This window comes from Globicephala melas, chromosome 6 (genome assembly GCF_963455315.2).
Source record: "Globicephala melas chromosome 6, mGloMel1.2, whole genome shotgun sequence".
Taxonomy (NCBI): Eukaryota; Metazoa; Chordata; class Mammalia; order Artiodactyla; family Delphinidae; genus Globicephala; species Globicephala melas.
The window spans coordinates 37,606,824-37,631,586 of NC_083319.1; the positions used below are offsets into that span (position 1 = coordinate 37,606,824).

The 24,763-nt window shown below is 40.3% G+C and overlaps 1 protein-coding gene across 2 annotated transcripts in view; it reads right to left on the reverse strand.

The window, feature by feature from the left end:
- UNC13B (unc-13 homolog B) overlaps positions 1 to 17,539 on the reverse strand; it is a 224,849-nt gene extending 207,310 nt beyond the window's left edge. For both annotated transcript variants that reach the window (XM_060300789.1, XM_030884175.2), the window contains exon 1: positions 17,245 to 17,539. In XM_060300789.1, coding sequence (XP_060156772.1) covers positions 17,245 to 17,266 — 22 coding nt within the window. In that variant the 5' untranslated portion in view covers positions 17,267 to 17,539. The remainder of the gene's footprint in view (positions 1 to 17,244) is intronic.
- Positions 17,540 to 24,763: the final 7,224 nt, after the last annotated feature.

The following is a 24,763-nucleotide window of genomic DNA, read 5'->3' on the forward strand; positions in this document are numbered from 1 at the left end:
CAGGTGGCTGTATTTCAGGTATGTTTTATATCTTAGGTCAGGCTTTATGAATAGCTTCCAACTCCTAAATTTTCAAAACAATTATATCTACCATTCTGCACTGTCCATTTTGTTTTATTTTTTAACTGCAGAGTACTTTTATATTTACTGTCAATTTGACCCTCACTCCAACTGAGACTGGCACAAGTATTATCTCTACCATTTGACAAAAGATGACTGAGTGGAGAGACTTCTAGATAAAATTTTAGTCATTATCTAGTGAGACTCAAAACGGTTCTCCAAAATCCAAAGTCCTGGATTTTCCATTATTCCATATTTCCTCCCAAGGGGGAAAAAAGGAATTTAAGTTGTGAACACTATTAAACTAGAACCATAATGAACTCCCCAGTCTATAAAACACCTGCTATAATGTTGCCCCTGAATACATCTTAAGCAACAGAAACCACTGCTATAGTGAGACTCATTCACAGCCAATAGTGCACAAAGCCATCTTCCCCTAAACATTATTTATAAAATAAGACTCTTTTCTTGCTCCAAAGCAGTATCCTATATATCAATTTTGTATTTTATCATTTATAGTTAGGCAGAAAAATCTAAATTCAGCTCTACAGTACATAAAAGTACTAATTTCTGTGGACCCATCTATATATATATATATATATATATATATATATATATATATAGTGCCCTCATCTATAAAATGAGAATAATAAAGATAAACTAACAAGGTTATCGTGAGAATTAAATTATTAATCTTATCTGCTTATTAGCAGACAGCTTGGCAAAGAGTAAGGGCTCATTAAATGTTAGCTTCAGTATTTCACTGATCTAAGATGGTGGGACATTTTCTCATATTTTAACAACTCTGAAATTAAAATGTGTCTTACAATCAATGATGTGTCATAGCTCAATCAATAGTATTTTTTCTTAATGGTACATAAAATTATGCTTCGTACAATCTCTGGCACCTTATATTTGATGAAATATATTAATATTATATTATATGAAATATATTATAATGATGCTGCTGAGTAAATGTTTACCCTGCCACCATTCCTCTACCCAAAAGATCCACAAAAAATGGACCAAATCTACATCTCTAACCCTGATCTTCCAAGTCATGTTTCCATCTGTGACACGTGGACAGATTGGCAGCACCTCAAATTTAACAGGTTGAAAACCAGTCATCAACTCCCCAGAGCTGTTATTCTTTGTTTCCTATCCCAATTAATGACACCTTAAAGAAAAACCTGTACCTGAAACATTGTAAATCATCTATACTTCAATAAATAAATAAAATATCCTATAGATATTGTTACATACCTACAAGTTCAAATATTAAAAATGTTTCTGCAGCTTAAAAAAAAAAAGAAAAGAAAAATCTGACTCTACCTTTACCTCCTCCCTCTTCCTCTCCCATCTGAGGCCTTTCCTGTCTCTCCGTTGGAATCAAAGACTCCATCTCTGCACCCGTTTTATTTTGTACCTCTATTTCAGAAATTACCAAACTGTATCTTGCAACACATTTAGTTGTACATATGGATGTTTCCCCATCTTGGCTCTCAGTTTCTTGAGGGCAAGGTCCATTTCTTACTCATTTTTATATACTCAGGGGAAATAGTTCAATGCCTCACCCGTAGCTAAGTGCTCAATAAATGTTTATGGAAGTGATCACATCCTCTTTGTTTATAAGTTTGTTATAAGTTTCAATTATATGTAATTTAAGCCTCTATAAAGAGAGAAAAAGGGACTATCCAAGAGTAAAAGTTCCTTTAGCTTACAAAGGAATTTCACACACATGATCTCATTTAGGGTTTAATTCTCAACTCCTAGGTACACTGAACAGATAGTAACACTTCATTTTTAAATTGTGGCTTAATAGTCAAGACGCTTGCCAAAAGTTTTCTGTGGTAGAAAAAAGAATTCAAACTCAAATCCAATTACAAACCCCATGCTTTCAGTTTATAAACTTTTATCCTTCTGCCCTTCCCCCTCAGTGTCATTCCCACTAACCTTCCACCCCAACGTGGTCTACCAGGCCCTATAGTTGGGACCTACCTATCTCCCTTGTCCTGACCCATTTTTTCCCTTCCTCTGAGCATAGCAGCTGTATTTGCCTTCTTTCAGCTCCTCCTTCTCACCACAAGGCCTTTGCACATACTATTTCTTCTGCCTAGAATATTCTTCTTCTTCCCTTGTCTCACTAACTCCTCCTCTTCTTCTAGATCTCAGTTCAATCTTCACTTCATTAGGTAATCCATCTCTAACCTAAGTAGGTAACTTTCCCTATCACATGATCTCATAACAACACACACTCTCCTTTATAGCACAAATCATGGCTGTATTTTTTTCCTAATTGTAATTTTACATTAATTTGTATTATTCCTATTTGCTTAATGTCTAGCTCCCTCACTAGTCTATATAATTTCCAAGAAGGCAAGAAATTTTTTAAAACCACAATTCTGCCCCAAGTACCGGGCACAATAGCTGTTGAAAGAATATCCCCAAGCTTGCTAAATCATCCGAACCCCCCTCACGTTCAGCTAATTCTTGCATTCTACTTTACAGAGAAATCAGTTATTTTCTCTCCCTACCCCCAACTCATCTTTTTATTTTAATTATTATTATTTTTATACAGCAGGTACTTATTTGTCATCAATTTTATCCATGTCAGTGTATACATGTCAATCCCAATCGCCCAATTCAGTACACCACCATCCCCACCCCCCCAGGGTTTTCCCCCCTTGGTGTGCATATGTTTGTTCTCTACATCTGTGTCTCAACTTCTGCCCTGCAAACCGGTTCATCTGTACCATTTTTCTAGATTCCACATACATGCGTTAATATACGATATTTGTTTTTCTCTTTCTGACTTACGTCACTCTGTATGACGATCTCTAGATCCATCCACGTCTCAACAAATGACTCAATTTCGTTCCTTTTTATGGCTGAGTAATATTCCATGGTATGTCCTGCAATCACTTCCCACTAGGCTTCAAAGTCTGATTCTCTAGGAATTCCTCCTCCCGTTGCCGGATCCCCAGGTTGAGATGCCTGACGTGGGGCTCAGAACCTTCACTCCAGTGGGTGGACTTCTGTGGTATAAGTGTTCTCCAGTCTGTGAGTCACCCACCCAGCAGTTAAGTGATTTGATTTTCAGTGATTGCACCCCTCTACCGTCTCATTGTGGCTTCTCCTTTGTCTTTGGATGTGGGGTATCTTTTTTGGTGAGTTCCAGTGTCTTCCTGTCGATGATTGTCCAGCAGCTAGTTGTAATTCTGGTGTTCTCGCAAGAGGGAGGAGAGTACGTTCTTCTACTCCGCCATCTTGGCTCCTCTCCTCCCCCCAACTCATCTTAAGTTTCTCCTTCTTATAGATCCCTTCCCATTGGGCTACAAACATTCAAATTTCCTTTTTCTTAAGACCACTCTCACCCCTCTTTTTTTTTTTTTTTTGCCACACGCCTAGGCATGTGGGATCTTAGCTCCGCAACCAGGGAAAAAACCTGCACCCCCTGCAGTGGAAGAACTGGAAACGTGGATTTTTTTTTTTTTTAAGATTTACTTGTTATTTGTTTATTTTATTTATTTTTGGCTGCATCTGGTTTTAGTTGCGGCACACGGGCTTCTCTCTAGTTGTGGTGTGCAGGCTCCAGGAAGCATGGGCTCTGTAGTTGTGGCATGCGGGTTCCAGAGCCCGTGGGCTCTGTAGTTTGTGGCACACAGGCTCTCTAATTGAGGCGCGGGCTCCCTAGTTGTGGTGTGTGGGCTTAGTTGCCCGCAGCATGTGGGATCTTAGTTCCCTGACCAGGGATCAAACCCGCATCCCCTACATTGTAAGGCAGATTCTTAACCACTGGACCACCAGGGAAGTCCCTCAACATTTCTCTTGATTGCAAAACTTCTGAATGAGTAGCCTACACTTGCTGATTCCACTTCTTCACTTCCCAAACACTCCTTTTTTTTTTTTTTTTTTGCGGTATGCGGGCCTCTCACCGTTGTGGCCTCTCCCATTGCGAAGCACAGGCTCCGGACGCGCAGGCCCAGCGGCCATGGCTCACGGGCCCAGACGCTCCACGGCATGTGGGATCTTCCCGGACCAGGGCACGAACCCGCGTTCCCTGCATTGGCAGGCAGATTCTTAACCACTGCGCCACCAGGGAAGCCCCCCCAAAGACTCTTAAACCGCTTTAATATGATGCCTACTCTCACACTACTCTAATGAAACTTGCTCTAGTTTTCAAATCCAATGACATTGTTTTTCTTTATTCTCAACCAGTATCATTCATCTCTATCATTTGATCGTTCCTTCTTGAAACTCCCTTTAGTCTAGGCTTCAGACACTGACATAGCACCTCCATTTTCCTACAGTTCTGATCACACCTATCAATTCTTCTGCCCATTCCCATAGGTACAGCATTAGCTAATTTTTCTCCTCTATTATCCTCTATGTACAATTTTATTCATGCTAATGGCTTTATTACCAAATAACTACAACTCCCAAAATTTATCTCTAATGCAGGCTTCTCTACTAAGCTACAGATCTACATTTTCAGGTACCATTTTCAAGGGTGATCTGCAACAAGACAAATACTTCCCAACTCAACATATTGTTTAAGTAACTTATCTTACAGACACCATGAACTCAGCTGAACCTAACAATTTTCCTTCCTCTCTATATATTTTCTTCCTCAATTGAGAAGTCTAGGATGACTTTCTGACTTAGATAAATAGATGTCACAGAGCAGGATGAAGGTCATTAACACTATTTTCATATTAAAATAAGTGCTCACTCAATGCCTGGGATAGTGCTAATCATCTTCCCAATTATCTCAGCAATACTTTGCTATAGCTATTTTCACCATCTCTAGTACTACCACCTTAGTACAAGCCTTTATCCATCTCTCACCTGAACACTCCAAGTGGACCCCCTGCTTCCACTGTTGCTAGCCATGGCCTCCCACTCCAGTCCATTCACCACAAACTGGACATTTGCAAAATATAAATCAAAGCATCTTTGATTTATAGTCTCTGCCTACCACTCTTCCAGTAACCCCTTGCTTTTCTCCTTCACCTCAAAATATTTGCTTCCAATTCACTTTGCATGAAAAACTTACCTCAGGTCTCTGATGGATGGTTCCTTCTCATCAATCAGGTCTCAGCTCAAATGTTACCTCCTCAATGAGGCCTTCCTTGAAAATCCTCCTTCAAATAGCTCTCCCACTCAGATCACTCTCAATCCCTGTATCCTACTTTCTTACCTTCACTGTACTTATCATTGCCTGAAATCATATTATTTTTTATTTGTGTATCTCCTTTTAATAGGAGCTTCATAAATACTTTGAATGGATGTATAAATTTTAAAGATGTAGAAATTAAGGTTCAATGACGTTAAGTAACATATGTAAGTTGTGGAGCTGATATATTCACCAACTGAGGTCTGCCTAAAACCAAAACTTTTAACATCTACCCTATATCACACTAGTAAAGCATAGTAAGAGTGAAAGCTAGAAAGACAGACTGGGGAATATAATCAGATAGTCAGATAATGAAGTTTGAAATTATAAAAGCAGAGCACCATTCCAAGGAGTGACATGCTCTATGATGTGATCATGGGTTTAGATGGCTGAAATGAGGTGGACAGAGGTTTATATCTGTATCATTCACCGCCCTCTCCTTGGCAACCAGACTTCTTGTATCCATTTGCAGATGAAGGCTCTACAAATCTGGCTCATAACTAATAACAGTAGACAGAAACACAAGTGAGCTAGCCCTTTGAATCATCTTTGTCCCACTTTGAATCACATGTAAAAGCAATTACCTTCCCACTGCCCAGCCCCTCCTTAGTTGCTAGGCAGATCTTCCTCATTCATGGCCCTCTGGCCTCTTCTCAATATCACTCATAGTAAAACACTATGGAAATTAATAAAGCAAACAGTTGTAAGAGAAAATTAATAGCCTAACACAATCCACAGGCCTATTTGTTCTCCAGTCTCAAATAAGTACTAAGAACTAAATGGACAGAAATAGAAGAAGTAATAGAATTTTTAAAAAGATTTTTTTTTGGAAAGCTGTACTTCCTAGTGATTAAGAATTGATTTTTCCCTATTTTATATATTTAGCAGAATACAGTTTGTATACATACACTGTAACACAAACTTTCTCCTGTCATATTTTTACCACATATTTTATCACTATGGGGTTCACTAGCACAAAAAAAAAGAAGTCCTGATAACTCATTTTCCTTTGATGTCATGGGCTGCTCTCAAATGTTCAGTGGATAGTTGCTTTTGGAGATTACACCTGAGAATTACCAGTTCATTTTTACTGAAGAGACAAATAGAAGAATGAAACAATTTCCTTTATGAAGCTGAATACAAAATTCTACCACATGCCTACATTTTTATTTCATTTCTCAGTAATCACAGAAAGGATCACAACAAAGCATGAAATGCAGAGCTGGTTATCTAAGCTTCCTCATCAGAAGCAGCTACACCTAAGTATTCTATACAGAAGGAAATAAGTTATTTTTCAATAGCCCTAGGAAAATGGAGCTCACTGCTCTTCTGTGACAGTTCAAATCTCATCAAAAAACTTGGTCCTTTAGTATCCTCCAATAGTTACCTATTAGTTGCTGTTGTTTTCAGTATTATGAAGTCATGGATTTAAGCATAGTTGATATGCTTCAATTCTTGTGGTTGTTATCCTTATTGATATTGCAACTTGCCCATCTTTGGCCATTAGGAGCCTCTCACTGATAATATCTTGATATGTATCTTTTCAGCCTTTTCCCCCATATAGTTACACACCATTTGACCATTCTCCTCACCCCTTTTTTCTTTTTTCATTGAGCTCCATTTTCACATACATTTTCTCATGTCAGTAATTTTTTTTAATTTTTTATCTTGCAATTTCAGACTTACAGTAAAGTTGCAAAAATAAAAATATGTTAACTGATCTCTTTAGAAAATATTCTTTTTTAAAGGTATGTAATGCCACTAAGTTCAGGGGCTATGCTGTTATCTTGTTCAGCATCATAAACATGAACTCAACATTTCTTTCAAAAAATGGGGGCTGAGCTTCCCTGGTGGCGCAGTGGTTGAGAGTCCACCTGCCAATTCAGGGGACACGGGTTCGTGTCCCGGTCCAGGAAGATCCCACATGCTACGGAGCGGCTGGGCCCGTGAGCCATGGCCGCTGAGCCTGTGCATCCGGAGCCTGTGCTCCGCAATGGGAGAGGCCAAAACAGTGAGAGGCCCGCGTACAAAAAAAAAAAAAAAAAAAAAATGAGGGTCACAAATGATGTGAGGCATCATTTTGAGCATAATGGATCTCGTCAGGTCATTAAAAAAAAAAAAAAAAAAGACATTTCCAAGCCTACAGGATTAACATGTAAAAAGTATGTATTAATGCCTGTGAAGTAGTTTGAGAACCTGGCCAAATTCCCTTTTTTTAAAAAATGAATATTAGGAATACAGTTACTAGGAGGTAGGTTTTGGAAAACTGTTTTATATTATCAGCTACAGTTGAACATAACCAATGACCAAGAAATTTTAATCCCAGATATATATATATCAGATAGACATACAAAGGTAGAACTAAAAGATACAAAGTACATTTGGAGTGGTATTATAAAATCATAGTCCAAGATGTAAAACAAAAATGTCCAGCAAAGGTAAATAAACTGTGGCATATTCATACAATGAGATACTACACAGTAATAAAAATAAACTACTGCTAAATGCATCAAGAGGAAGCATCTGACAAGCATAATGTTAAGCAGAAGCAGCCCAAAAGAAATATCTTATAATTCCATTTATGAAAAGTTCAATATGTCAATAATACCTCAATTTTAAAAAGCTCAAAAACAGGCAAAATATACTCTATCTTGCTATGAACCTAAAACTGCTCTTAAAAAATAAAGTTAATTAATTTTTAAAAAACAGCTAAACTACAGTGTTAGAGTAGGATAATGCTACCTTTGGGAAGATGGAAGGGAGTAATGACTGAGAGGAAGGGTACGGTGGGCTTCTGGGGTGTTAGTAGTATTCTATTTCTTGACCTAGGTGGTGGTCACATGAGTGTGTTCACTTTGTGGTAATCCAGTGAGCCATACAAGTTAAGATTTGTGTATTTTCTTTTTTTTTTTTTTTTCGCGGCACACGGGCCTCTCACTGTTGTGGCGTCTCCCGTTGCAGAGCACAGGCTCCGGACGCGCAGGCTCAACGGCCATGGCTCACGGGCCCAGCCGCTCCACGGCACGTGGGATCCTCCCAGACCGGGGCACGAACCCGTGTCCCCTGCATTGGCAGGCGGACTCAACCACTGCGCCACCAGGGAAGCCCGATAGATTTGTGTATTTTCAAATATAAACTCAAAATGGATTAAAGACCTAAATGTAAGGTCAGACACTATAAAACTCTTAGAGGAAAACATAGGCAGAACACTCTGTGACATAAATCACAGCAAGATCCTTTTTGACCCACCTCCTAGAGAAATGGAAATAAAAACAAAAATAAACAAATGGGACCTAATGAAACTTAAAAGCTTTGGCACAGCAAATGAAACCATAAACAAGACGAAAAGACAATCCTCAGAATGGGAGAAAATATTTGCAAATGAAGCAACTGACGGGATTAATCTCCAAAATTTATAAGCAGCTCATGCAGCTCAATATCAAAAATACAAACAACCCAATCCAAAAATGGGCAGAAGACCTAAATAGACATTTCTCCAAAGAAGATATACAGATTGCCAACAAACACATGAAAGGATGCTCAACATCACTAATCATTAGAGAAATGCAAATCAAAACTACAATGAGGTATCATCTCACACCAGTCAGAATGGCCATCATCAAAAAATCTACAAACAATAAATGCTGGAGAGGCTATGGAGAAAAGGAACCCTCTTGCACTGTTGGTGGGAATGTAAATTGATACAGCCACTATGGAGAACAGTATGGAGGTTCCTTAAAAAACTAAAAATAGAACTACCATACTACCCAGCAATCCCACTACTGGGCATATATCCTGAGAAAACCATAATTCAAAAAGAGTCATGTACCACAATGTTCATTGCAGCTCTATATACAATAGCCAGGACATGGAAGCAACCTAAATTGTCCATCGACAGATGAATGGATAAAGAAGATGTGGTACATACATACAATGGAATATTACTCAGCCATAGAAAGAAACAAAATAGAGTTCTCTGTGGTGAGGTGGATGGATCTAGAGTCTGTCACACAGAGTGAAGTAAGTCAGAAAGAGAAAAACAAATACCGTATGCTAACACATATAAATGGAATCTAAAAAAAAAAAAAAGGTTCTGAAGAACCTAGGTGCAGGACAGGAATGCAGACGTAGAGAATGGACTTGAGGACACTGGGAGGGGGAAGGGTAAGCTGGGACAAAGTGAGAGAGTGGCATGGACACATATACACTATCAAATGTAAAATAGATAGCTAGTGGGAAGCAGTCATGTAGCACAGGAAAATCAGCTCGGTGCTTCGTGACCACCTAGAGGGGTGGGACTGGGAGGGTGGGATGGAGACCAAGAGGGAGGAGATATGGGGATATATGTATATGTATAGCTGATTCACTTTGTTATAAAGCAGAAACTAACATGCCATTGTAAAGCAATTATAGTCCAATAAAGATATTAAAAATATAATAAAATAATTAAAAAATTAAAATGAATGACTAATCAAAAAAAGATTCGTGTATTTTAATATACATGTTATAAGTCAATAAAAAAAATTTTAATATACAACTATCAAATCTTCTCTGAACTTTATTAAAGACAGTCCACTATAAGGTATGTATAAAACACCTCCCAAACTTAAAGAATCTTGCTTTAAAAGTTAGAAAAAATAGTGCGGTATTTCCCTGCTCTAGCAGGAACTTAACTTACTCTGCTTATCCCAAATCAGACCTAATAATCCTAATGGATTCTGAGTTTATCTAAGAAAGGAGATATTTTAAGACCTATGTAGATTGCTTGGGCTCTTATCTACTACATAACAAGCACAGAGAAGGTACTCAACAAATATTTACTAATGATACACAGCCCAAACTTTAAACAAACTCACATAGCAAAATCTGAAATACCTAGCACTGGTAAAATAGGATAAACACTCAGTCTGTTGGCCTAGAGTGCAACTTCCAGAAACCCCACCTCTAGAAACTAAAAAATTTACAGAATGTACCGCTTATAAGGAAGAACACAATTTATGACACTATCTTTGGCAGAGGAAATTGGTCCTTTCCCCCTTCTGCCTAGCTCAGACAAGGCACAATCAACTTCCTGATGCCATAGCTAAGCAAAAGACACCCAGAAGCAACTCTGCCTGTAAGGGCAGGGACTACTTGAACCATGATGTGATGAAAACGTAGCAGCAAGGATTTAGCTGAGGCAGATGACAATGTTGGAGAAATAAGATGAGAAGAAAGCACTTGAGCAACCTGTTCTTATACCTAAAAACTCTAAAATCATTACTATTCCTACTTTCCAGAGTGGCAGTAAATCAAAATATATCTTTGGAGTCTCCCCAGGCTAGAATAAACCCACAATCAATAGGTGTCCTGAGTGTCCATCAGAGTTCACCTCCTAAGAGTTTCCCAGTAGTACCTGTTCAGTTAGCTAGATGGCTGATATGTAATGATAAATTATGATAAGCTTTTCTAAGGGCAAGTCACAACATACATTGACTTGGTATAGTTCTCATCACTAGTGACATTGTTTTGTTCTGTTTTAAAAACACAAGTAATAAATGTTCAATATAGAAAAAATAATTTTTAAATAATACAAAGAAGATAAACAAGAAAAGTACATGAAAATCACAGGTCAAACTTAAAAGAGCTGAGGTCTCTGGTATTTCTGGTAAGCAAAAAATATTACCTACTGGTGAAGGATCTGCTTCTAATAGAAGATTACTGATATGAGAGATGTTGAGGCACTTGGTTTGCTAATGGGTCCAGGTGAGTGTAATTATTATGCCAAGAAAACAGCAATGAGCAAATCACACAGAAAGACCAGGTGGAAAGCTGATTGGCGATCTCCAAACATAACAAAACCATCTACAGGGATGTTCATTGTAGCATTGTTTATAGTAGCAAAATTATAAATTATATTGTTTATAAAGGCAAAATTTATAATAGCAAAAAAAATTCTGATCCTCAATATGAAACTGGTTAAATTATATATGCTCATATGGGGAGTAAGAATAGGGAATGGAGACAGGTAGAACTTTTTCCTTTCACTTCACATCCTAAATTGTTTGAATTTCTTATCATGCATATACATTATCTCTATAATAAAAACAAAACAATGAAAGCAATGAACAAAAAACTTAACAATGGTGTTGAGTGGGTGGTAGGACCATGATGATTTTTATTCTCCTTTTTACACTTTTCTGCATTTTCTCAATTTTCTATGATTAACAATATATTAGCATATATTGCTTTTTATACCTCCAAGACTATTTTTTTGTTTTTGATTTTTTAACAAGTCAAGTGTAGTCACTTCTGGTTCAAATTAGGGAGGGAAATCCAGCGCTCAGTTATAAACACTGTGGCAGTTACAAAGAAATACGGAAAGACTCAATTCTCAAAATGCTTATTTGTTTGGAGAAAACAGTCTTGAACACCAAGACAACAAAAGTTAAAGAAAATCATTGATTTAATTTACTGGAGTTGCTTATGTGGTACTGGCTCCTATGGAAGCAAAAAGATATCAGTATTGTGAAGAAAGCTGTGCCGAATGTTTGAAGAAAGACTAAGTGAATTCTATAAAAGGGTGTTTTTTAAAATTCAAGTCTAACGTCCCACTCAACGTCAAAATTCCTTTTACCACTCATTCAGTCTCTGCTTAAAGTATCCTATGTCAAAAAATCCTCAAAAGTAGTTCATGCCATTAGTTAAGAACAACTCTGTTAAAGTTCTTCCTTATGTTAAGCTAAATCTAATTTCCTATCATTTTCAATCACTGGTCAACTTGTCCTAGTTCTGTCCCCTGGAGCAATAGTTTAGACAATTTTCATTTACTATTATGATCCTCCCCCCTCTTAAATCTTCTCAAGAACTAAACCTCTCAATTCCTCAAATGGTTTCTACACCATTATTCTAATTATTCTTCTCTGAAGAAATTCCACTTTCTCAGTGTGCCTCTTAGAATCAAATACCCTGACTGAACACAAAATTCCAGAACTGATCTGACTAGTGCTTTTATCTCCTTTGTTTGGGTCACCATGAGCACAGCACAAGACTAGTTGCTAGGTGGTATACAATTCATTGTCAATTTAGTGGCACTGTTCAGACCATAAGTAATTTATGTTTTAATGCATTTAAGAGTTTAAAGAGTGTAAAGAAGAAAGATCACTGTGGACTGAGGAACTGAGGACATTTTCAACAACAAAAGTTGAGACTGTAAGCTGGGAAATGAAGAATACATTTTTGATAAGCGGAAAACACAAAAAGACTATTTCAGAGAGTATAAATGTGGAACACTGCCAAGGCAGGAATGAACAAAGTTAGTGCTAATAAGGATAGGCAAGAACATAGGACCAAAAGGAGGGCTGGAGTCAGACTATTGAGAGCCCTTAACCTGCAGGGAATAGGCATGATTAAAGAGTTAGACCAAGAAATTGACTTCTTGATTGAGATATTTGGAGATGATTAAATCAATACCAGTTTGCCAAATTCTACATCAGGTTAAATACTGTTTGAAATTTTTTTCTAAATTGAGGTATAATTTACAATGTTGTGTTAGTTACAAGAGTACAGCAAAGTGATTCAGTTATAATATATATGTATTCTTTTTCAGATCTCTTTTCCATTATAGGTTATTATGAGATATTGAGTATACTTTCCCATGCTATACAATAGGTCCTTGTTGTTTATTTATTTTATGTATAGTAGTGTGTATATGTTAATCCCAAACTCCTAATTTATCTCTCTCCCCCAATCCCCTTTGGTAACCACAAATTGTTTTCTATGTCTGTGAGTCTATCTGTTTTGTAAGTTCATTTGTATCATTTTTTTAGATTCCACAAATAAGTGATATCATATAGTATTTGTCTTTCTCTGTCTGATATACTTCACTTAATATGATAATCTCTAGGTCCATCTATGCTGCAAATGACATTATTTCATTCTTTTTTATGGCTGAGTAATATTCCATACTGTGTGTGTGTGTGTGTGTGTGTGTGTGTGTGTGTGTGTGTGTGTACATATATATCTCACATCTTCTTTATCCATTCATCTGTCGATGGACATTTAGGTTGCTTCCATGTCTTGATGATTGTAAATAGTGCTGCTATAAACACTGGGGTGCATGTATCTTTTTGAATTAGAGTTTCCTCCAGACATACGCCCAGGAGTGGGATTGCAGGATCATATGGTAACTCTATATTTAGTTTTTTAAGGAACCTCCATACTGTTTTCCACAGTGGCTGCACCAATTTACATTTCCACCAACAATGTAGGAGAGTTTCCTTTTCTCCACACCTTTTCCAGCATTTATTGTTTGTGGACCTTTTAATGATGGCCATTCTGACTAGTGGGAGGTGATACATCACTGCGGGTTTTTTTGTGGGTTTTTTTGATTGATTGATTTCTATTTTTGGCTGTGTTGGGTCTTTGTTGCTGCATGTGGGCTTCTCTCTAGTTGTGGCGAGCGGGCTTCTCATTGCAGTGGCTCCTCTTGTTGCAGAGCACGGGCTCTAGGCATGCGGGCCTCAGTAGTTGTGCCTCGATGACTCTAGGCATGCGGGCCTCAGTAGTTGTGCCTTGTAGCTCACGGGCTTAGTTGCTCCACGGCATGTGGGATCTTCCCGGACCAGGGCTCGAACCCGTGTCCCCTGCATTGGCAGGTGGATTCTCAACCACTGTGCCACCAGGGAAGCCCTATCACTGCAGTTTTGATTTGCATTTCTCTGATAATTAGCAATGTTAAACATCTTTTCATGTGCCTATTGTCCACCTGTATGGCTTCTTTGGAGAAATATCTGTTTAGGTCTTCTGCCCATTTTTTGATTGGGTTGTTTATTTTTTGTTATTGAGTTGTATGAGCTGTTTGTATATTTTGGAAATTAAGGTATTGTCAGTCACATCGTTTGCAAATATTTTCTCCCATTCTGTGGGTTTTCTTTTCATTTTGTTTATGGTTTCCTTTGCTGTGCAAAAGCTTTTAAGTTTCATTAGGTCCCATTTGTTTACTTTTATTTCCATTACTCTAGATAAAAATATTGCTGCAATTTATGTCAAAAAGTCTTCTGCCTATGTTTTCCTCTAAGAGTTTTATAATATCCGGTCTTATATTTAGGTCTTTAATCCATTTTGAGTTTATTTTTCTATACGGGTTAAAGAATGTTCGAATTTCATTCTTTTACATGTAGCTGTTCAATTTTCCCAGCACCACTTACTGAAGAGACTGTCTTTTCTCCATTGTATAGTTTTGCCTCCTTTGTTGTAGATTAATTGACCATAGGTGTGTGAGCTTATTTCTGGGCTTTCTATCCTGTTCCATTGATCTATATGTCTGTTTTTGTGCCAGTACCATACTGCTTTGTTTACTGTAGCTTTGTAGTATAGTCTGAAGTCAGGGAGCATGATTCCTCCAGCTCTGTTCTTCTTTCTCAAAATTGTTTTGGATATTTGGGGTCTTTTCTGTCTCCATACAAATTTTAAGGTTTTTTTGTTCTAGTTCTGTGACAACTGCCATTGGTAATTTGATAGGGATTGCACTGAACCTGCAGATTGCCTTGGGTAGTATGGTCAATTTAAGAATATTGATTCTTCCAATCTAAGAACACAGTATGTCTTTGACTACATGGAAAAAGTTTCTAATTCAATTCTACTCCAAGATGAACTGAAATTGAGTTGTTATATAATATCATTACACAGGTTTCTTTCTGAATATGAACAACATTCCTAACTGCCAAAATATAATACAAGGAATGTCACTTTTAAAAGATTTATTTTTCAGGGCTTCCCTGGTGGCGCAGTGGTTGAAAATCTGCCTGCCAATGCAGGGGACACGGGTTCGAGCCTTGGTCTGGGAAGATCCCACATGCTGCGGGGCAACTAGGCCTGTGAGCCACAACTACTGAGCCTGCGCGTCTGGAGCCTGTGCTCCGCAACAAGAGAGGCCGCGATAGTGAGAGGCCCGCGCACCGCGATGAAGAGTGGCCCCCACTTGCCACAACTAGAGATAGCCCTCGCACAGAAACGAAGACCCAACACAGCCAAAAATAAATTAAATAAATAAATAAATATTTTTTTAAAAAAAGATTTATTTTTCAGCTCGGTGCTTTGTGATGACCTAGACGGGTAGGATAGGGAGGAAGGGAGGGAGGCTCTAGAGGGAGGGGATATGGGGACATATGTATGCATATGGATGATTCACTTTCTTGTACAACAGAAACTAACACAGTACTGTGAAGCAATTATACTCCAATAAAGATCTATTAAAAATAATAATAATAAATAACAAAAATATTTTAAAAATAAAAAGATTTATTTTGATCCATTTCTGTAAGTTTCTCCAGCATGAATACCTTGCCATTTAATATGACTACTTCTGTACAAGGTAGCCACTTGTTTCCATAATTAATAATCTTCAGGATCTACATTCAAAAGACAATGACCTGCTGGTCTCCAATCCTCCAGGTTCAAAAGGAGAAATATGACTAATGTAACATTAAAGAGAAAGAGTTTAGCTAGCTAACAGAATTTCTAGAAAATGAAAGCTTCCTGATATGAGAACAAATGAAAACAGCAGCAGCTCCCTCTCTAAAGTTTAAATTCAATTAAATAGGAATTTCTGGTTCAATAATGCTCCTGCCTGAAGAATCTTTCATAAGGGCTAGTTCTGTAATACAGTGTGGCAGCAGAGATTTAAACTGTCCAATAGACATTGCAAAACCCAACCTCTCCCAAATCCTGCTACTCAACAGCAGGGATCTAAAGGAAAAAATAGATTCCCAGCTGCTGAGAGAAAATGTCTTACTAAAATCAAAGCAAAATTCTCATTAATGAAAAATCAACCATGAAAGAAGAAAATTTCTGTGTGTCTCATAATCCCTGGAAAGAGCCAAATCCATTCTGGGTTAAAGCAGATTTAACAACAGTGGAAGAGAAGAGAGGAAATCAGTTCCATTTGCCAGAAGCTGGGGGAAACGCTTAACAGAGATCACAACAATGCTTCTAATCCATAGAGCCAAAAGAAACATGAACTCTATCCAGTAAAAGGTGCCAGGAAAAGGTTCCTGTGGATAAATTCTCTCACTCACAACGAAGCCACCTTATTCCACCTAGCTCAACACAGATGTGATAGGCTGTAACTTGAATTTCCCAAGATCAAATTCAATGGGTAATCCAAACCCTGCTTTTTCTGATCAGATAATCTCTAAAATCACAGTCCCTGCATTCATTCAAAACCAGCATTGAGCTTCTACCACGTCAGGCACCCGGAATACAAAAACCATTAAGAAACAGTCTCTACCCTCATGGAGCTTAGTCCATGCACCTTGCCTCATCTTAAATCCCAAAGCTCTTGCCTTAAATATTTTCTTAGGTGGGTCAGTGGAAAGGCAATAAAGGACTTCACCTTTAGTTACTGTGATAGAAGTAAATAGATAAATCATACTTCTTATGCTCTGCTCCAAAAGGAGAGAAGCCGACACACCTTTCCAAGTCGAATATGAGCACATTCTTAGCCTAGAACCCACAGAAGGAGCAGGGGACAAAGACAAGCAATAAAGGGGTGCAAGCCAAGAAATACGCTGAAAGAAGGGATGTGACAGGTGTACCACTACACGTTCAAAGCGTGATTAAAAAGAACCTGCTACTAAGCCGACTGAGGTTTTACCGTGCAGGGAGGAGGAAGAAAAGAATAGGGGGCTGCCCGCTATGAACAGACACCAACTATCCGCGGTCCCTAGCTCGTTCACTCTCGCTAGAGGAGAGCGCCAGACACTGTTTAATAGGATCTGGGCCTGCCAGCCAACAACACTGTCACATGGACACCGGAACGGAGAGCTAACAGTCCCTCATAGGAGCGCGAGGAAAAACAAGAGAGAATGGAAAGAACTCTTTAAATGTTCAAAAATGAGTTAACATAATGGTTCCCCGAGGCACGGATGGGACGTAAAGTTTGGAAAAGGTGGTAACCCGACGCCCACTGGAAGCCCGTGGAGACCCCAGGGAGACGTCCGCCCTTGCACCCCAGTCCGCGCACTCACCGCGCACACAGAGCAGCGACATGGCCGAGGCGCCGGCGAGCCTCCGCCGCGTCCCAGCCCCGCAGCTGCGCCGGGCCGCTCCCTCTTTCCTCTCAGCAGGTGCAGCAGCTGTTCCCGCTATCGACCCCACGGGTCTCGCCGCTCCTCATGGTCCCCTTCGCAGGCAGCCTCCCGCCGCTTCCTCGGACCCGCTCCAATTTTCACCGTCTGAGCGGGCTCCCGATAGTGGTGAGTACCGGCCGGCAGGCGGGAGACTGGGCGCGGCACCGCGGCGCCATCGCTGAGAGGAAAGAGCGACCGGGACACCCTCCCCTCACTCCAGCCGGGATCCGGGAGAGCGCCGGGACAGAGCCAACCCGTTGCGCCCCGCCTCCCAGCCAATCAACTCACGCCCAGTCCGCCGACCCCGCCCCCTCACGGGCACGTAGGAGGTGGGGTCCCCTTCCGCTTTTCTTAGTGAAAGAATGAAGGCGGCTCCGCACACTTACTAGGCTTGCTGCAGAGAGGGGCGGGCTTCCCCCTCACCTGCGTGGGGCGGGAATTGAAGCCTTCTGCCCCTCTCACGTGGGCGGGGCTTCCACCCAAGAACAGATTCTTTTCATTGAGAATATCTATCGGACTTCCTTCTGAGTCTATCCCTTGCAGCTTACTGTAACAATTTAAAAAGATCGTACCACACTTTGCTGTACACCTGAAACTAACATAATATTGTAAATCAACTATACTTCAATTTTAAAAAATGGACTTTAACAAGAAAGAAAAGCTTTTGTAACTTTGTATGGTGATGGATGGTAACTACACTTATTGTGGTGATCAGTTTGCAGTGTATACAAATATCAAATCATGTTGTACACCTGAAACTAATATAATGTTATATGTCAACTATACCTCAATAAAGAAGGGGGCTACTGTGCTTCCCTAGTGGCGCAGTGGTTAAGGATCCGCCTGCTAATGTAGGGGACACGGGTTCGAGCCCTGATTCGGGAAGATCACACATGCCGCGGAGCAACTAAGCCCGTGCACCGCAACTACTGAGCCTGCACTCTAGAGACCCGGAGCCACAACTACGGAGCCCACGTGCCACAGCTACTGAAGGCTGCACACCTAGAGCCCACGCACCACAAGGAAGAGTAGCCCCAGCTCTCTGCAGCTAGAGAAAGCCCACGTGCAGCAACGAAGACCCAAAGCAGCCAAAAAAAATAATAATAAATAAATAGTTTTAGAAGAATGGGCTATAGTTAATTTTTAAATAATAATAATAAACTTTAAACAAATGTCTCACCCTCCTTAAAAAAAAAAGAAGACGACAGCCTGAAGGAAGATGTCTGGAGACCTCAGTTCTCATCTAGACCTGTTTTCATGGTCTCCATTGTATTTCCAATGTCTGTATATAGTATATAGTGCCTAGTGTATAGTAATCAGTCCGTAAATGTTGTTTTTTTGGTTTGTTTGTTTGTTTGTTTTTGCGGTACGCAGGCCTCTCACTGCTGTGGCCTCTCCCATTGCGGAGCACAGGCTCCGGATGCACAGGCTCAGCGGCCATGGCTCACGGGCCCAGCCACTCTGCGGCATGTGGGATCCTCCCGGACCAGGGCACGAACCCGTGTCCCCTGAATCGGCAGGCGGACTCTCAACCACTGCACCACCAGGGAAGCCCCGTAAATGTTTATTTAATGAAGGATGGAGAGAAGATAGTCATTTTAAACTGAGGACTTCTGGCAGGATGATGTACATACATGCGAGGAAGTGAAAAAGACCAGAGCAGAAAACAGGAATGCACATAATATCATGTACAGATCCAACATCTCATCCACCCCAAATTTTGGATTTAATTGGTTTGTGGTAGAGCTCAGGCATCCTACCTTTTAAAAGCTCCCCAGATTATTCTGTGATGCCGGAGTTGAGCACCATTAGACTGGGTACTTTCTAAGTCCACATTAGATCAGCTCAAGTTTCCGTGTTTGTAAGCCCTTGGCCCAGTTGGATTCTGCCTGTCAGACCCAGGGAGGGTCTATATTAATGTAACACCGTCTTTGCCCTCCAAAAACAAGCCTAGTTAGCATATGACTCCTCTCACTGGAATATAGCATTTGGCGAGAGTGACACTCCAAATGATATAAGTAGGAACCTGGAGAAGGAAAGAAGACTTGGCCTATGCAGTGTTTGTCCAAATTTGGAGAAATACCCTGAGAAAGATTTTGAGCAGGGCAGCTGAGCCAGGCTAGTTAACAAAGATGCCTGACCCTAAAAACATTGGGCATTCTCTGGGCTGCTGGAGGTTGAAATATCTAGCTATTTAGCCCAGCTGTCCTAACCTCAAGAGCAAGGGACTAAAAAGGTGTTAAACTTCTGCATTCTGGAACTAAGAATGGAGACAACAAAAAACAAACCTCTTATGGAACCAGGGATTCTCCTAGGGGATGCAGAGGCCATCCAAGAAAGGATGGAAAGTCAACCTCACTTGGAAACAGTATAGAGTAGTGGGAAACAACCTAATAAAATTGTGAAGAGCGTGAACTTTGAAACCAATCAGATTCACCTGGTATATTACCTATTGTCATATAACAAATTACCCAAAACTTTAGTGCTTTAAAACAACATTTATTATCTCACAGTTTCTGAAAAACAAGGTCCTACTGTATAGCACGGAGAACTATATTCAATAACCTATGATAAACCCTAATGGAAAAGAATATTTTAAAAAAGAATGTATATGTATGTATAACTGAATCACTTTGCTGTACAACAGTCATTAACACAACACTGTAAATCAATTATAGTTCAATAAAAAATGTTTAATTAAAAACAATTTTAGTACTCTTTTTTTTTTTTTTTTAGTGCTCTTGATATATATACCATGTTGACTTCAAAAAGTCTATACAAGCATGTTTCCCATCAGCAACCTGGGAGTGATATACTGATATGTACTGTGTAACACTGAACAGTAACATTTAAAAAATCTTTGTCAATTAAAGATATTTCAATATTATCTCAGTTTCTATGGGTCAGAAATCTGGGTATGGCTTAGTCGAATCTCTGGTTCAAGGTTTCTTACAGACTGCAAGCAAAGTTTCAGCTTGACTGCAAAAGGATCCACTTCCAATCTCACTCCTATGATTGTTGGCAGGTCTCAACTTCTCCTGGGCTCTTGAACTGAGAGCCTCAGTTCCTTCTTGGCTATTGGCTGCTCTAAGTTCCTTGTCATGTGGACCTCTCCAACATGGCAGCTTGCTTCCTCAAAGCATGCAAGGTGAGAAGGCAATAAAGTCTACTAGCAAGAGGGAAGTCACAATCTTTTGTAACCTAATAACAGAAGTGCCATCTCCTCGTTTTTGCTGTATTCTATTCATCAGAAGCAAGTCACACTCAAGAAAAAGGAATTCCACAGGACATGAATACTACCAGGAGGCAGGATCATTGGGGGGCCATCTTAGAAATCTGCCTATCACACCTGGGCTTGAGTCCTAGCTCTGGTACTTGTGACCTTGGGCAAGCTACAGGACCTCTATTTCCCAGGAAATAATAACAGTATCTACTTCATAAGAGGGTTTTGAGGTTTAAATGAGGAAATGCATTTAAATTACCTGGTACAGGGGCTTCCCTGGTGGCGCAGTGGTTGGGAGTCCGCCTGCCGATGCAGGGGACACGGGTTCGTGCCCCGGTCTGAGAAGATCCGATGTGCTGCGGAGCAGCTAGGCCCATGAGCCATGGCCGCTGAGCCTGCGCGTCTGGAACCTGTGCTCCGCAGCAGGAAAGACACAACAGTGAGAGGCCCGCGTACTGCAAAAAAAAAAAAAATTACCTGGTACATACTAAATGCCCAATACATGTTCATTACTGCTTAGGTTGTGGACATGAGGGGAGATTGCAGCTGGGAGGTGAAAAGACATAAGCAGAGCAAGAGTCAGTGTCTGAAGGTTGTGATGTAGGCTTTGAGGCACCCCAGTTTCCCAGTTAAAAGTTCAGCGAAAGAAGGCACTAAGGTCCTCTGCTCTCTAGGCACTTGACCAGGACCAGTTATAATCATCAGCAAGGTAAGGATATCTTCAGAAGCAACTCAGAGATAAAAAGCCAGAGCCTTCTTGTCCCACTGTCTTCATTAGTTTTTCCAGTACACTACTTGAACGTTCTTCAGCATTTGAGTGGAATTCACACTTAGACTTAGCTGGCAGGTAGCTGACAGCTAAGACTCTTTGAGATCCAGGAAATGAGGAGGAAGGAGAGAGAGATCAAAGAAAGTAAGTAATAAAGGAAACTCAAAAATCTCAAGACAATAAAGCCAAAATACCCAGGGCTGGCATTGCTGCTGTCTTTTTGGAAACTCTCAGGCAGAAGGAGCAGAGTAAGAACCCTGTTGCAGGGGAACCCTCTACTGACTTTTGTGACCACCTTTAAGTCATGCTCCAAGACGATTAAAAGTTTGCCCTTCTTGCAAGTTCCATATCTTTGGGAAATGTTTCCCAATGTCTTCACAGAGAAATTTAATATAAATAACTCAATTCAGGACTTCCCTGGTAGTCCAGTGGTTAAGACTCTGCACTCCCACTGCAGGGGGCATGGGGTTTGATCCCTGGTTGGGAAACTAAGATTCCACATGCCACACAGTGCAGCCAAAAATAAATAAATAATAAATAAATAAATAACTCATTTCAACAAATATTTATTAAATACCTTTTAAGTCAGGCATAGAGGATACAAAAGTAACAAATCATAGTTCCTATCCTTGAATAGTTTATAAGGTGATAGGAAAGATCTATGACAGATAATAAGAAGGAACTAAACTAGGGCAGTAAATACGGAACTGAGGGGGAAGGAAAGGGACAATCCCTCTAACACTTCCCTCGTGTTAAGGAGCCAAAAGTGATATAACTTGGCACACAGTGACTATGAATATAGTAGAGAATATCCTTTCTTTTGTAGCCAACAACTGGGTGAGAAGGCAAAGGAGAGAGTTTTTGTTTTTTGTTTTTTGCGGTACGCGGGCCTACAGGGCACGAACCCGTGTCCCCTGCATCAGCAGGCGGACTCCCAACAACTGCGCCACCAGGAAAGCGCAGAGGAGAGAGTTTTAAAGTCAGATTGGGGAATTCCTCGGCGGTCCAGTACTTAGGATTCTGTACTTTCACTGCCTTGGGCGCAGTTCAATCCCTGGTCGGGGAACTAAGATCCCACAAGCCGCAGGGTGCAACCAAAACATAAATTAATTAATTAATTAAAATAAAGGCAGATTGGCTAGGAAGATGACGATGCTACAGTTAATGTAGTTTTGGAAAGAAAGATGTGTTTCCTTTGGACACGTATATTAAGTTTGAGATTGCCTAGGATAACCTTCAGATATACCCATTAGACAGTGATGCATAACTGACCCTAAGAGAGCAGTCCAGGCTAGAGATAGAGATTTCAATCAATAAAGGTATAACTATTTTAATCCCTATTTTGTTGATAAAGAAAATGAGGCAAAGCCAGAATGCAAACCCAGCTGTATCTCTCACCAGAGCTCAAGAAGTTAGCCATAATGCTATATCATCTTTCAAGTACCAGAGGAATTGAGCAGAAGCTATGGAAGGAATCAAGATAGGCTTCACAAGGGAAGTAGCATATGGAGGAGATGGATCTCAAAATATAGATAGCACTGGACATGAAATGATGGAAGAAAGGGCGTTCTATACACAGAGAATAAGTGGCACAAACAAATCAGGAAATGAAAACGTTCAACCTGTACAGGTATTTAAGAAGAAGCTGCAAAGAGCTTGAGAGTTGGCACTATAAGGTTGCCAGGAGACTACAGAATGAGAAGGGAACAAAGGTCGGCTTGCAGAGGACACCTGCCAAGAGTAGGGAGACAGGAACGGAATGGTCAGAGAGGGAAAACAGGAAAATAAGTAAACCAATTGTATATACTTCCATTATAAATCTTATCGTATGGAAGAGTAATTGCACATCTGTCTTTTCTTTAGACTCAGCACGCCTCAACAGCAAAGGATGTTTTCTCTATCTTTCTGTAACACATAGCACAACATTTGGCAAAGGTGCCCCCAAAAGATTTGTTGACTAGAATAAATGAATGAATGAATGAGTGAGTGAGAATGTTTTAAGGATTAATTATTGTCAAAGATAAAGCTGAGGGGGCTTCCCTGGTGGCACAGTGGTTGAGAGTCCGCCTACCGATGCAGGGGACACTGGTTCGTGCCCTGGTCTGGGAAGATCCCACATGCTGCAGAGCAGCTAAGTCCGTGTGCCACAACTACTGAGACTGAGTGCTAGAGCCCATGAGCCACAACTACTGAGCCTGTGTGCTGCAACTACTGAAGCCCGTGAGCCTAGAGCCCATGCTCCGCAACAGGAGAAGCCACTGCAGTGAGAAGCCCACGCACTGCAATGAAGAGTAGCCCCTGCTCGCCGCAACTAGAGAAAGCCCAAGCACAGCAATGAAGACCCAATGCAGCTAAAATTAAAATAAATAAATTTATTTTAAAAAAGATAAAGCTGGATACCAGTCAAAGTGGTAAGGACAGATTTCAATCAGTACTATACTTTTGCAATAGGGAAAATAGTCTAGAGTGAACTGAACTCAACTTCAATTTGTACAGAGATGACTGGGAGAATGATGGAACAGGGAGGAAATTGGGGGGTTGGGCTCAGCAGAGTCAGAGAAGTGAAAAATTACAAGACCTAGGAAGGAAGGGGATTGGTCCATGCAAAACCCAGCTGGGTTTGCTAACTGGTGCTTATTGAAGTCAGGCTCCTACCCTCCCACAGAGACTGGGAGACAGGGGCCCTATCTTTAGGTGTTGGCTGGAACAAACAGTATATCTTTTTGGCAGCCTTGAGTTTTCTCAGGCAGGTGCTTTAAGAGTCATCCTTAGGGATGCAACCTTGCACTATTAGAAACTATGTTAGTGTTTTTTCAGCGTTTGTAGGCTGAGGTTGAGGACAAGCCAAGAAGAGGGCTCAGAGGAGCCCAGCTAGAGTTTGGTTAACAAGAGAATCTTTGTCATTACTAAATATTGTTGAATGCTGCAGAGATTTCTTTTCAAAGGTTCTATTGAGATATAATTTACATATCATAAAATCCACCTGTTTTAAGTGTACAATCCAATGATTTTAGTAAATTTTCAGAGTTGCACAACCATTACCACAATCCAATTTTGGAATATTTCCGTTGCCCCCCCCAAAGGTCCCTTGTACCCATTTGCAGCCATTCTGTGTTCCCATCCACAACCCCAGGCAATCACTAGTCTACTCTATGTCTCTATAGAGTGGTAAACAGTTTTTGGCAGGAAAGAGCTCTCTGCAGGAGGACCTTTGTCTTGCCACTAACCTTAAACCAGGCACCCCCATGCTCTACTCAACTTCGGCCCTAGCACAGCTTTCAAATCTTTTGATCACAGAATACATTGCCTAACCTATTGGTGCTTTGCATAGATCAAAGAAATAGAAATGAAAAATAAGTAATTAACAGATGACCAGATCTCTTCCCTAGCTTCCCCTTCAGTGATCGCACCAACAAAATATATGA